The 13,107-nt window shown below is 38.4% G+C and overlaps 1 protein-coding gene across 3 annotated transcripts in view; it reads left to right on the top strand.

Annotated features, from left to right (window-relative positions):
* The first annotated feature begins 210 nt into the window (after positions 1-210).
* LOC101863128 (cysteine-rich with EGF-like domain protein 2-A) overlaps positions 211-13,107 on the top strand; it is a 26,595-nt gene continuing 13,698 nt past the window's right edge. For all 3 annotated transcript variants that reach the window (XM_005106591.3, XM_005106590.3, XM_005106589.3), the window contains exons 1-11: positions 211-273; positions 1,349-1,822; positions 2,803-2,885; positions 3,239-3,293; positions 4,030-4,144; positions 5,344-5,432; positions 6,009-6,135; positions 6,688-6,789; positions 7,638-7,715; positions 8,494-8,595; positions 10,461-10,598. In XM_005106591.3, coding sequence (XP_005106648.1) covers positions 1,673-1,822; positions 2,803-2,885; positions 3,239-3,293; positions 4,030-4,144; positions 5,344-5,432; positions 6,009-6,135; positions 6,688-6,789; positions 7,638-7,715; positions 8,494-8,595; positions 10,461-10,598 — 1,039 coding nt within the window. In that variant the 5' untranslated portion in view covers positions 211-273; positions 1,349-1,672. The remainder of the gene's footprint in view (positions 274-1,348; positions 1,823-2,802; positions 2,886-3,238; positions 3,294-4,029; positions 4,145-5,343; positions 5,433-6,008; positions 6,136-6,687; positions 6,790-7,637; positions 7,716-8,493; positions 8,596-10,460; positions 10,599-13,107) is intronic.

Here is a 13,107-nt window from a genome sequence, read left to right as displayed (position 1 = left end):
CCGAAGCCTGAGCGGCCGGTGTGTCAGCCCACAAGCAAGGTGTGTAGTTCTTGGGCTGCGCTGTCTGATTTATGATCGCCTAGCTGTTAACAGTTCTATGAATTTGGCAATTGAATGATAATATGAAAATCGAAAAACACGTTCTTTTTTGGAGAAGATTGAATGGCATCCGGTAAGATACGGGCAAAATACGTGGCTGTAGATGATTCGCCAATATTTGAGAAAGGGGAGACAACTTTTAGGCCGGTGTGAAAACAAACCGAAAGACAAGATGTAAGTTTTTAACAAAACGTTATTATTGTTTATTGCTTTCTTATTTTGACAGATGTTCTTTTTTGAAAGAAACATAATTTAACTTCTGATATTTGTCTTATTCTGGTTGTTGCTTTTAAGAAGTTTGTTTGTGCTGTAGATCTAGAATCTAGTTTGAGGATCCAACTTCCAAGTTCCACAAGTTACAACAGCACACGATTGTTTGTTACGATTGTGATTGTTGTTCAATCATTGATTCAATGTCATTATATATTATTGTTGTTCATTGTCTGTACTGTACACACACTGTCATTGTCATTGTACTGTATAGATCTAGATTCTAGATCTAGATTCTAGTAGTGTTGAGTTGAAGGGACGAATGGGTTTGGTTGGTTACTCTTAGTCTTCTTAGACTCCGAACAAGTGAGTCTCAGTAATAATGAACGGACTGGGAGTGGGAGCAAACCTTTCTTTACCCTCGTCCTGCGGGGGCCGGGTTTATGTCACCTGATTATAAGCCTATTTCGGCACCTCACCTTCTTTCTGGTCCCGCGTCAGTCTAGCCCCTGGCTCAGCACACGCACACTGAGCACCATCTCCCCTTTAATTCGGGCCCCGAGTGGGATCCGCATTTACGTAGCTCAAGTGTGCGCGCGTCAGTCTTCTTGAGTTTGTGTTCGTTTTGGCCTTTTCTTGAACCGCCTGCATTGCTTCGTAACCGAGGCATACATCTCATTCAAAACTCACCAAGTTGGATAGTTGGTTGTCTACTGTCTGTATGATGTAATCCGTAATGTCACAAAAGACTTCCCAAAGGTTTCCAAACAACTAAGGACAAATTTGAATAAAAACACACGTCAGACCTCCATTTTATGCTCAGTTTTTAATGGTATTTTCATTGCCTTTGGTGTGATAAGATTAATGGAATTGATTCTGTGTAGATGTATGTTAATGTTCCTCTCTTGTGTGAAGTAGTATCTCTTTTCTCTGCATTCAAATTTACGAAATCCAACCGAAAGTAAAAGAAAAGTAGCACTGACAACTGACTAGACCGCACATGTTTAATTAAATTTTTTTCTTCTAATTTTTTTTTCAGTGCATCCCCATGTGGTGATACACCTTGCTCAGGAGAGGTCCCAGCTATGCATGAGGATATTAGGAAATTTACTGGTTCATGACATATAACACAAGTGCTGTGCATCTGAGTGAATCCATATTACAGTGACTCTTGACTGTTTCTAAACGACTTTCAAGTTCTGTGTTGTCAGTCTAATGTGATTGGAAATTCTACATCATATTTGTTACTACTATTACTAATAAGGCTGTTTACTCTTGAGCCGTATTGTCTGGCCGTTTGTTCATTACTTATATATAATATAACAGGATAAATAGGGGCTGTTGTGCTTCTTCTGAAAGTTCTATGATGAAGATGATGACTGTACATATCCAGACTGTCTTCAGCCTGCTGTCTGTATTCTGGCTTCTTTTAATGGTGGTCCCTTGTCTGGACGCCAAAAAAAAGATGCCCAAGTGCTCTGTGTGCAAGGATATAGTTGGCAACTTTAACAAGGTGAGTAAACAAATATAAACGGTAAACTTTACAACACCATTCTCAAACTGGGTCACGAGAACCTTCGAGCCTCTCCAGAAAAGACTGAGTCATTTTTACTCAATTGCGTATCGGACACACCTCCCTGACACATAAATAGCTCCTTCAGGGAGATGCGAAACCGTTCTGTGTCAGATGCGACATAGATTTCACCAGTAGACACATATTAACACAAAGTCCAGACTTAGGAGAGACCTGAAGGAAGTAGCGTGTATTTTAAATGAACAGAATTAAAAGCTTCTCCATCATTGTTCTCAACAGAATTCTCGATCTTATAAAGGCCATTGGCCTTTACATTACAATGAATTGTATGCTGTTAATTTAATTTTTTAAATGTAAATTACTGTTATTTTCACAATTAAATTTTAACCACTTAAACTGATCACTGATCACTGACCAAACCAAGCCGTGCTGTGAACTGTTATGAATGCAACCAACTAGTGTTTCGCGCGCTCATATCCTTACACAGATGTGAACGTCATAAAACTGACTAAACTGACTAACTAACTTTCCTATCAAGCATTATCATCCTTATCTCTGCCCCTTCTTTTTTATGTTTGTTACTCTCTTGTAACACCTCTAATCTTCGACACCATTACCATGCTCTATCGCAAGTGGTGTTAAACTCTTACTCAAACAAAAAACAAAAGATGTAAGCCTGGGTACTTATGTTATGGCTTGAAACAATCCTGGACTATGGGCTCAAGAAGTTGTAAGTTCTACCAAATCTTGTAAAAGAACTTAAGGAGATCATCTTTCCCCTCATTCTTAACAGTCACGCATTAAATTAGACAAATTTATAAGTTGGAAGATGTTTTGATTTGTGAGTTAGTCTGTATTTGGCTGTAAGACAAAAATTAATCATAGTAGTAGGAATAATTCGATATATGCTTGGATTTTCTCCTTCTTCTAATAAGAGAAAACTTTTTTCAATTTTTCAGGGTCTCTCAGCCACTGCAAAGTCAAACTATGGTGGTGGAAATACAAAATGGGAGGAGAAGTCTTTAGGATCCTACGCTACCAGGTATGTTTGGCTTCCCTTAATTGGATATATCCTTTTTTTTATGTATTAAGAAAATAGTTGTTAATAATTGTTTTAACATTTTCATTTGAATCCTGAATGTCCAAAGCTTTAGTTATCAGTATATCAAGGACTTAATTGCCTTGTTTCTGCCCTTCAAATGTGTCTGATTTTTAAAAAATAGGATTCTTATGTCTGGATTGATAACCAAATAGAATTTTTATGTCATGGAACTCTTTAAATTTTTTGTCATACTCTTTTTTTTTTTTCTTCAAAGATTTGAATTTTAAAAACCTATCACTCTGCTTTCTTTGATACTGTGCAAATATTCACACCCTCCTCCTATTTCTCAACAGTGAAGTTCGCCTCGTGGAAATTATAGAGCATCTATGTGATGACGCTGCTAAAGAGGTGAGGCTCGTTGGCATCATTGACCTAATTAATTAGGGTTTTCATTTATTTTTCCATTTGCTAATGTGTAACTATAACAACTAAAAATAGGTTTTTCTTTTTCTACCCCCCCCCCCGTTCCTCACTCAAGCTCACTTTCTTTTCTTCAGGGAATGTTTTTACTCTCAGGCCAGTATTTTGATTGGGGGGGGGGGGGGAACCTCATGATCCAACTTAGAAATTGTCCACGCAGTGTCTGATGTGCTTAAAATTATTTGGGACAATTTAAAACTTTGAATACTAATTTTGTGTTTTGAATACTAATTTTGTGTTTAGGGTATAGATGTGTATTATTCATGTTGTCACTGACCTATGGTTTTACATGTTACAGTTTGTACTGAAAAAGAAGTAAGTTTTTGTTCAAAATTTATGATTCCTCCATATATACAAATTTTTTGTCATCTCAGCTAAGAATTTCAATGAGACATAAAAAAGTATGCACACTCAGAAAAAGAGATATATATGCCTCTTACATGTTGTGTCATAAATTTGCTTGGTATGAAGTCACGTACTTATTGTGTTGTGTGTGTGGGCTTTTTTTTTGGGGGGGGGGAGGGGTTAATGTTGTTTTTCTCACTGGATCCAACTCTTTTTTTCATTCCAATTTTGTAACTATTGAAGAATCCATATTTTGAAAAGCAGTTCGTGGTTTTTTAAGATTTTGTTTCTCAATCCTATCCTTTTGTTTTCCCTCCAGTGTCATTCAGTATTAGAGGAGCATGAAGAGATGATCGAGAGCTTTTGGTTTAAAATATTTGGACAAGGGAAAGACAAGGATTTGCACCAGTTTCTGTGCATCGAAAATATGAAAGGTATGTTTGCACACCATTTGAGTCTCAGATTTTTTTAATGATCTCCTTTTCTGCTTTAAACTAAGTAAGAATCGAATTTTGGTTCACTTTTTTTTAATTAGTAGTCTTTTACATATTTACAACTTCTGACTTAAACATAGTACACAACTTAGATCAGAACATTTTCAAGACCTTTTTACCTTCTTAACCTTCAAGACCTCTTCTCCCTTATCTCTTGCATACTCTCACACATGCACAAAATTCCCTCTGAACTGTCAATTAATCTTTGTGGAAAATCACAAGGTAATGCTGTGTGGGGAAATTTGCACGACTGGGTATGGAATAATGTACAGTTTTTAAAAAAATGTATTCTTCTTCTTAACCCTATTCGTACGTCTTGTTTTACTATCGTATCCATACGACGTGAGGAACTCTGTGCCACCACTTCCAAAGAGGAAATTTACTCGTTAATCCGATCCGTACGCTTTACATAACAGTCTGTCAAAATGATTTTTTTAGAAATACTGAAAGTTTCAAAGAGATCTTCGTACTAGAAGTATTCTAAAATGTGAAGAATACAACCCCAGGGATACAAAATGAGCCCAGGGCATACGTTAATGGTAAAATGCCTAAGAACGAACAGTTGACTCAGAGGGGGCCGCACTGATGTGATTGACAATCAAACTATTGCATTTGTGATGTCTATGAAATATTTGTCAGTAGATTGGCTTCAATAACTATATAGTATGTTTGCATGCTTTTGTAGGTTTTTAAAGGAGAAAAAAAATCTGTTTCTCAAGGACTTTAAAACAAATTATGATGAAATGGTAAGGGTGTCATTTAGATCACTCAAATTATACTGTTTAACATGTGTTTTCCATTTTCCTTCTTTACATTTATTTTACCCAGCACATTCTTTTGTGTGGGTGGTTGGAGGGTGCTCTGGTGTGGTTTGCTTTTTCTTTCCTCTGAAAGATCTATCGTCCTTATCTCCCCTTCTTCTTTTTTGTGTTTATTACTCTCTTGTAACTTCTCTAATCTTCTGGCGCTCATATGACCTTATGCAGTTGCGAGCGCCGTAAAACCTCTACTAAAACTAAACGTTTTTTTGTCTTCGCATCAGAATGCATTAATCATGTTTTGCCATTTTAGCTCATCATTTCCATAATTTTTATGTTTGCCCCCCCTCTCCTCCATGTGTGTGTGCTGCAACACTCTAGCTTGCTGCCCTAACAACACCTTTGGCAAGGAGTGCGAAGTGTGCCCGGGAGGGGAAAAAACCCCTTGCAGTGGGAACGGAGCTTGTGATGTGAGTAAATACTAGATTTTTTTTTTTTATCAGTGTGCTGAGAATTTAAATTAGAATCAGCAGTGGATACTTTAAAGTCCTGGTCATGCTGTTCATCTTTGCTTTAGACAAGAAAATGTTTGTGGAGGCATCAATTTTAACATGAAAAGTGATCATTTTAGACATGTTTGTCCTCTTGGACAGTTTCATTATAACATAGAAAAAGCGCAAGGGGAAGTGTGTAAAGCGGTTGATTGGACAGGTGTTTGTTTCGACAGGTGTTTGTTATACAGGATGGACTGCACTATGAAATACAGAGGTCCCATACTTTGAATTTGCTTATCCATGCTCAAAGAATGTTGAAAATAAAGTGAAAGTTGTCCAGATGTTTTTTGCTATTTAACGGGTTGTGTCTGATAATAGAAAATTTCAGTATTAGGATTTTGTACATATGTTCGGTTGGCAACTTTTTAATGCAGAAAAATCTAGAATACACTTTTCTCCATTTTTACGTATTGTGTGCTTGTAAGTGGTGTCTTTTTTATGTGACTTTCTAAAGAAGAAAGAAAATGTACAGACTTAATGATGTGTCCACAGGGAGAAGGTACGAGGGAAGGAACTGGCAAATGCAAGTGCAATTCAGGGTATAGAGGGGATCTCTGCAACGAGTGCAAGGATGGCTACTATGAAGACAGCAAAACTGACACAGCTTCTGTTTGTAAAGGTACAGTTTATTTTTTTGGTTTTTGGTTTTCTGTTGTAAGTGTTTTACGGCGCTTGCAACTGCATGAGGTCATACGAGCACGCGGAACACATTAAGCATGTTCAGTTTGGTAGGAATTAATTTTGAATTTGTCCCGGGTGGCGGCTGAGGCCTACTCTTGTCGATTTTAGGACCACCAAGGGATCCCTAACGTGTGCAAGTTGCACATGGAACCTCTGAGATTTTTTCGCCCTTAACCGAGAAGGCTAGGTGTTCGATTTTACCTACCCTAAGATCAGGGGTGTGGCTGAAAGACAGCAGTAAGAAGGAGCCAGCGAGTAGCAGTAGAAAGGTAGCAGAAAGAGTCAGAAGCCCAGAGGAGGGGGCTAGGGGGAGGGGGGCAGAGCTTTATTAGTACAGTTTGACTCCTTATGTGTGGACTTATTTCGAGAAAACATTTGTTACTTGTTCTCTTAGTTCTAAAGACACTGAGTTCATCATTTTTGTTGGTAAATATTTTCAACTCTGAAATGATTCCAGTGAGTGATCTCAAGTGATGATCTTGTTCCCCAGTGTGCCATATAGCATGCAAGAACACGTGCTGGGAAGGAGGACCAAAGGGATGTGATGAGTGCAAGGATGGCTGGCTGTCCAATGAGGAGCTTGGTTGCCAGGGTAGGTGTGGGGCACGGTGCTGTGTGTATTTGTTGATGATGAAGGCCATGTGGAACCTGGAGAAGAGTCGCAGAGAATGATGTTCAGAAAAGTAGGAAGACATGGAATAATATGAAGAGGCTTACCCAGGATAGGGAAAGATAGAAAGTGTTGGTTTGTGGCCTATACCCTGATCCAGGGTGAGAAAGTCACAGAGTGAGTGAGCGAGAGTGAGTATTGTTCATGGTGTCTTTTGTAGATGTATATTCACTATGTTCCATAGGGAAGTACTCTAAAAAAAAAATTTTATATATACAAGCCAGCCAAGGGAACTTTTATAGGTCTGACAACTATCCAGAATTTCCCAGAATTGTCTTGAATGCAGTAATTGGGAATTTGAGAGGAGACTTTTTTAGCCTCCACCGTCAGATTTCTAACTTCTTTTCTGGTGTTTGCCAGAAATCTCTGTTTGTTTCAGTGAAATGGCTGTCTGCTTATGTTGGATGTCCCTGATGGGGTTTTTAAACAGTTGGCTAGCCTGCTTTTGTGAAGTCTAGTGAACCTTTAGTGGAAATATTATTATAAGTAAGTTAGCTGTAAAAAGTATTTGGCCAGAAACATTTGCCGTAAAATAAGCTCATCAAATTAAAAAAGATTGTTGATAGTCTTACGAGTTATTTCTCACATATTTCCATTTACTCTGCTCTTTTTTCTTTTATGGTGATTGGGGAAGGAGTTGTTAAGACTGTAGTAGTTTGTTCCTCCTTTTTATTTCTTTTCTAATGTTACTATTGTCATGACCCAAGTGACCAAAATGCCTGTATACTGCTGCTCAGTAATGGGTTGTTTCTATTTTCATTGACCTGCAGATGTGAATGAATGTTCAGAAGATCCGTGTGAGGAAAATCAGTATTGCACCAACACACAGGGATCCTACACATGCTTCAGTAAGTTTTCAAAAAGTCATAATTCTCCTTACAAATTCCAACATTACTTCTTATTTTCATTTTCCTACTTTTTTTATTGTGTGTGCGTCAATATTAAATTACACAAATGTTGTTTTATAATTTTTTTAAATTAGAGGCAGATGTTTCAAGAAAACACACTCTATAAGTATGCCATTAACAGAGGATAAAAGACATTATGAAAAAATTTCAGTCTTTGAAAACAATTCGTGGATTGAAAAAAAAAAATGTTTTTTTTGCTTTGTTAGTTTCTAAGGAATAAAGAAAGAATAGCATATTAAATGATCGTTGAGGTGGCAGCTGATGTATGATTACAGTATGTTAATTTTTTAGCACCTGTACAATTTGAGCTTGCAATGTACGTTTCCTATGAAGTTAAGATTGTTTCAGAACGCTATCGGGTCTGCTGGATTAAAATATAGATTGTAAAGTGCTTAGGTCTTGCTGTTGAGCAGGAATATTTGGTCGCTTTTAAGCACAAGTGGGCTATCCCGAAAAATTATATTTTGAGAAAAGCGAAGGTAAAGTTTTTGACCCTTGTTCAAAGAGAGTTTTCTCTATAGCCAAACAAATATACACACCAATGAAGCTAAACTTCTCCTATAGGTAGGGCAATGCCCACTTATGGCGTAGGTCAAGTTTTCTGGAAACCCCGGAAATCTGGGTTAGCCCCCCTATCCTTAAAAGTGACCATTTATAGTATACAAATACTATTTATTATTAGTGTTATTACATTTGACATGTTTTGTGTTATCCTCAGCGTGTGACGCGTCCTGTGTGGCTTGCACGGGCTCAGGGCCTGCCCGCTGCACAGAGTGTAATGCAGGGTACACGCTAAATGAAAACTTACAGATCTGTGCTGGTTAGTAATAGGAGTCTGCGTCTGAATACTCTCTTCTTGTGTCAGATCTTTTTTTTTTGTATGAAAACATAATGTTGTTGTGTCCCTTGTTTAACATGATGTGAGGCATGTTGACCAGATGAGTTACGTCTCGCAATCCACGAATGGAGATGTCAGCAGAAAATCGACGCTTCATATTTGTAGTATTTCAACTGATGCCATGTTCTTCGGGTTTAACACGTCTTTTATCCTTTCATATAATAAATTGTACAAACCCAACATACAAATTTTAATTTTCTATCTATGTTTGTGGGGCTAAAATCCAAGAAGTGACTCATTTTGTCAGCACACATCACGTATGTTTGTCAGAGTGCAAGTAATAATATTTTTTCCTGTCTTTTAAGATAATGTATCAAAATTACCACCAGCCCCCATACCCGTTCAGCCAAAATCCAGCCTTTTAGACTTTTTTAGTTTTACAAAACTCCCGGGCACCCTAACTTCAAGATCCCAATTTTTATGGGCAATTTTTTTAATTGACTTGTGTCAAAGTCTTCAGCCATAGCCGACAGCCCCAAGTTTTTCTTGTTGGAGAAAAAGACTTCTGTCCTTCTCGGGTGAACGGAGTAAGCTGCATTGCAAATATGGTCTCCCTTTTGTCGATGCTGTTCTTTTTTTAAACTTATTATTCAATTGTTTAAAATTATAATAATGAGTGGTTGGCATGTGCTCTGGTATGGTTTGCTCTTTCTTTCTTATCAAATTTCTGTCGTCCTTATCTCTCCTCCTTTTTATGTGTTTATCACTGTCTAATAATGCCTCTATTCTTTGGTGGTACAGTCGAACCTGCTCCCCCCTTGATATATTCCTCTTTAATTACCTGTATAAAACGGAAACCTGTCCAACGCGGAAACGGAAAGAAAAATCCGCTCCCTTCCGAGGGTTTCACTTGTCTAAGACGGAAAAAGCTTTGCCCACTCAGCCCTGGTTTGAAACAAGACTCGCAAGTTTGGTTCCGCCGGCTCTAAACTTAACACTATGGCCATGCCGCAGGGCGAGGAAGGGGAATAGGGTTACCCCATCATGTGAGCCCTGAGCGATGCAGATGGTCAGTGTAGTGTGGGTGTGAAATCTCACGACTGTCTGTGAGAGTGCTCAAGTAGCGAGCCATCACGGAAACTTTCCTGGGTAGCTAGAAGCCAGAGGTGTGAAATTAGATTAACCAATTTAACCAATGCCTGCTGCCCTGATCGTATGGCCAGCCGAGAAAAGAGTTCCTCGAATCGTTGTTACAATGATGGCAGTGAGGGGTGGCATTGGTGGGTGGGGCTAAGGGTGGAAGCAAAGGGGATGTTCAAACGTTTCTGGTTTTAATAGGTCAAACAGTGGTCCTATGAAAGGCAAGCACTGATGGTAATTGGAGAAGTAAGACTGACCCATGTCATTATCAGACAGGATAGCACTTGAGAGGTGTGAAGTTTTGCCCACTGCTTGCCGATCGGACAAGCGATCCTTGATCCCACCGGCTGGGCCTTTGAATCCCCCGCCCCAATCTCCACCTCCCCCCTAAATTCCCCTGTCTAAGACGGAATTTTTTTCTGGCTCCCTTGCGATTCCGTCTTACACAGGTTCGACTGTACTTAGATGACCTAAATGGGTTTTAAGTACCTTAAGTGGGTGATTGGCAGGTGCTATGGAATGGCTGGCTTCTTCTTTCCTATCAAATGTTTATCTCCCCTTCCTTCTTTTTTGTGTTTGTAACACCTCTAATCTTCGGCATTTATACAACCTTATTGTGTTGCTAGTGCTGTAATACTCTTACTAAACTAAGTACTGTAAAACGCTTACTAAAACTATAACAAATTATTTTGCTGGCTTGTTCACAGACATCAATGAATGTGAAGCTGATAGTTCACTGTGCTCGGGAGAGAACCAGGAGTGCAAAAATCTCCCCGGTAGCCACGAGTGTGTCTGCAAGGCTGGGTACCACATGAGAGATGGGTCTTGTCAACGCAAACCCAAAGGTAGAGTGATAATGACTTCATCTTTCTCCACAAAGGGGTGGCCATGTTCAAACACAGAATTCAGAAATCCATTTTCCCCAAGTTTGTGGGGCCTGTTTCAAATTCAATGAGTCATCCGAACTGTTTTAATTTTTGTCAGTTTGGTAAAAGTTTTACGACACTCGCAACTGCTTACGGTCATATGAGCTTGCCGGACACAAATTGATTGTTTTCTGGTTAGTTCATAGCACGGTCTGGTTTTACTTTGCGAGTCAAAATGGTTAAAATCCTAACTGGTCGAGGCTAATTTCAAAGGAGGCATGTTGTAGGGAAAAAAAATTTCTACAAACTTCTCTTTTGAAAATAAATATCCATCGAGGTAACGACTGTCACATTTAAGACTGGCGTATTGACCGAAAACTGACTTCTTTTTGTCGGCTTCTGACATATTTAGCAGAATGTAACAGATTTTTAAATTCTGGTCTGTTTGAACATGGTCACTTACTTGGTATGGTGGTTGGTTAAGTTTTTTGGTCCTTCTTTTCGCTCTCCGGGCAGTGCTGGGGTCCGTTCTGCTGTAAGCTGACAAAACGCCTTTTTATATTCGCTGCAGTTTCGAAAAAAAGAGTTTTTATTTGTCCGTGTAACCATTTTATAATAGTGTTCTTTTGAAATTTGAATTCTAGTTTATTCAAAAACTAGTCGTAGTTTCACTTTGATTTTTTTCTCACAAGTAGGGTAATTGATCAGGCTTTCAATTTAGCAAATAAAAAAATGTTGACTCCAAATTGAAAAATAGGCGTTTTGTCAGCTTACAGCAGAGTTAGTGTTTGGCTATACACATTTCCTTTCTCTTCTCAACATTCTGTCAACTCAAAGACCTGCACCTTTTCCTATCTGTTTTCGCTACAATCACACGGTCTGATTCCTCCCTCCTTCTTTTCCTTGTTACTCTGTAGAAAATTCTCTAATCTTCGGCACTTGTATGAGGTATTGTGTTGCAAGTGCCTTAAGAACTCCTATCAAAACTAAAACAGTCTGATTTATACACAAGTGCTCCCTTTTTGCATCTGTATGTGTTTCATGTATTCACGCCTGGGTTATTGGTGTTTTTATTTTAGTATTATGAAGTCTTTTTATGATAATTTATTGTGGTGTACAATTTTTTTTAACATAATATCAAAGCCACCATATGCTGGCTTGATCGTCTCTTTTTGATACCTTCTCACACGTTAATAATGAAAACGGATTCATCTTTGCTTTCTTATAAGCATCGTAAACGAGTGTGCAGTCACATAGTCATTGTGTAAGGCCATGAACCAGCCCCAAAGTTGCATCACATCCAAGTTGGACTCGTAATACCTTGAGTCTGGGGTGAGAGGGTTTCTTTGCTTTATCGGGAGCTTCTAAATTGTCCTTTCTATTTGATCGATCAGTCTGTCTGACCTCTACTCGTGTAAAGATTAATGAGTTCTGAATTTTAGGGTAAGAATTGTGCTATTTTAGATATATGTAAATTTCGTTTTATGCCTACTTTTCACATGACCTTAGATTACTTCTGGGACAACATTTATGAATGACTGGAGGGCCAACTGTTTCAATTAGTTCAATCTCTTCGTTTTTCTATTTTTCTGTATGTTGTCAGGCTGCTTTTTTTTTTTCAGCGCGATATGTAACTCATGCAAAAAAAGTGTTTGTTCTACTAGTTTCAGTGTATGTGCAAATGTACTGCAGAACTATAGTTTCAACAATGAGTTTTAGCAAATAGGTACTGCCAAGATATATCTGCTACAGACGGTTCCTAAACCTAGAGCTGAATTATGGAATAGTGTGTAGGTCAATGCAATGTCTGGCCCCCCTTTTTTTTTCCCCATGGAAAATCTTTAGGTGCCATATTTAAAGAAAAGTTTTGAGGTGGTTCTTTTTTCTTCAAGACAAAAGAGTAGAACAAGCATGTCGTCCTGATGGCATTGTGATGTCGTTAAACTTTGAATTAATAGAAATCACTTTATGAATAGACCAGGCTAATAATTCAGAAGTGTGTGGTTTTCATTCATTTTCAGGGGGGTGTTAAAGTGTTAATAATAATAATAAAGATCACTTTGATAGTAAGCACCCACTCTAGAGTGACTCCAGGCGCTTCACAATTAAATTCAAATCAACGTTTCGTGCCTACTTGCCCATTCAATGTACGACAGTTCTTTCAAAGATATTTGCACCCATAATCTTATAGGGAACGCATGCACAAAAAGACAATCACTGCGTTGCTTGGTTTTTGTGTATATTATTTTTTTGTTAATGATCTTATTCAGTCTGTTTGGTAGCCATTCTGATATAGTGTGCTCCCTCCACTGCTCTTTGAGTTTTTCTTTTGTCTTATTGTGCCAGTCGGCGCTATATGTACAGTTGAACCTGTCCAAAACAATCACCCAAATTGAAGAGAAAAGTGGTCATCTTACTTAGACTGGCGATCCTCTTGGAGAGTATCATTATAATGCGAGGGGAGGGGAGGGGGAGGCAAGGGGGGTGG

The sequence above is a fragment of the Aplysia californica genome, unplaced genomic scaffold (assembly GCF_000002075.1).
Source record: "Aplysia californica isolate F4 #8 unplaced genomic scaffold, AplCal3.0 scaffold00545, whole genome shotgun sequence".
Lineage (NCBI taxonomy): Eukaryota > Metazoa > Mollusca > Gastropoda > Aplysiida > Aplysiidae > Aplysia > Aplysia californica.
Note: the sequence above shows the minus strand (reverse complement) of the source record. Positions and strands in the feature narration are given on the sequence as shown.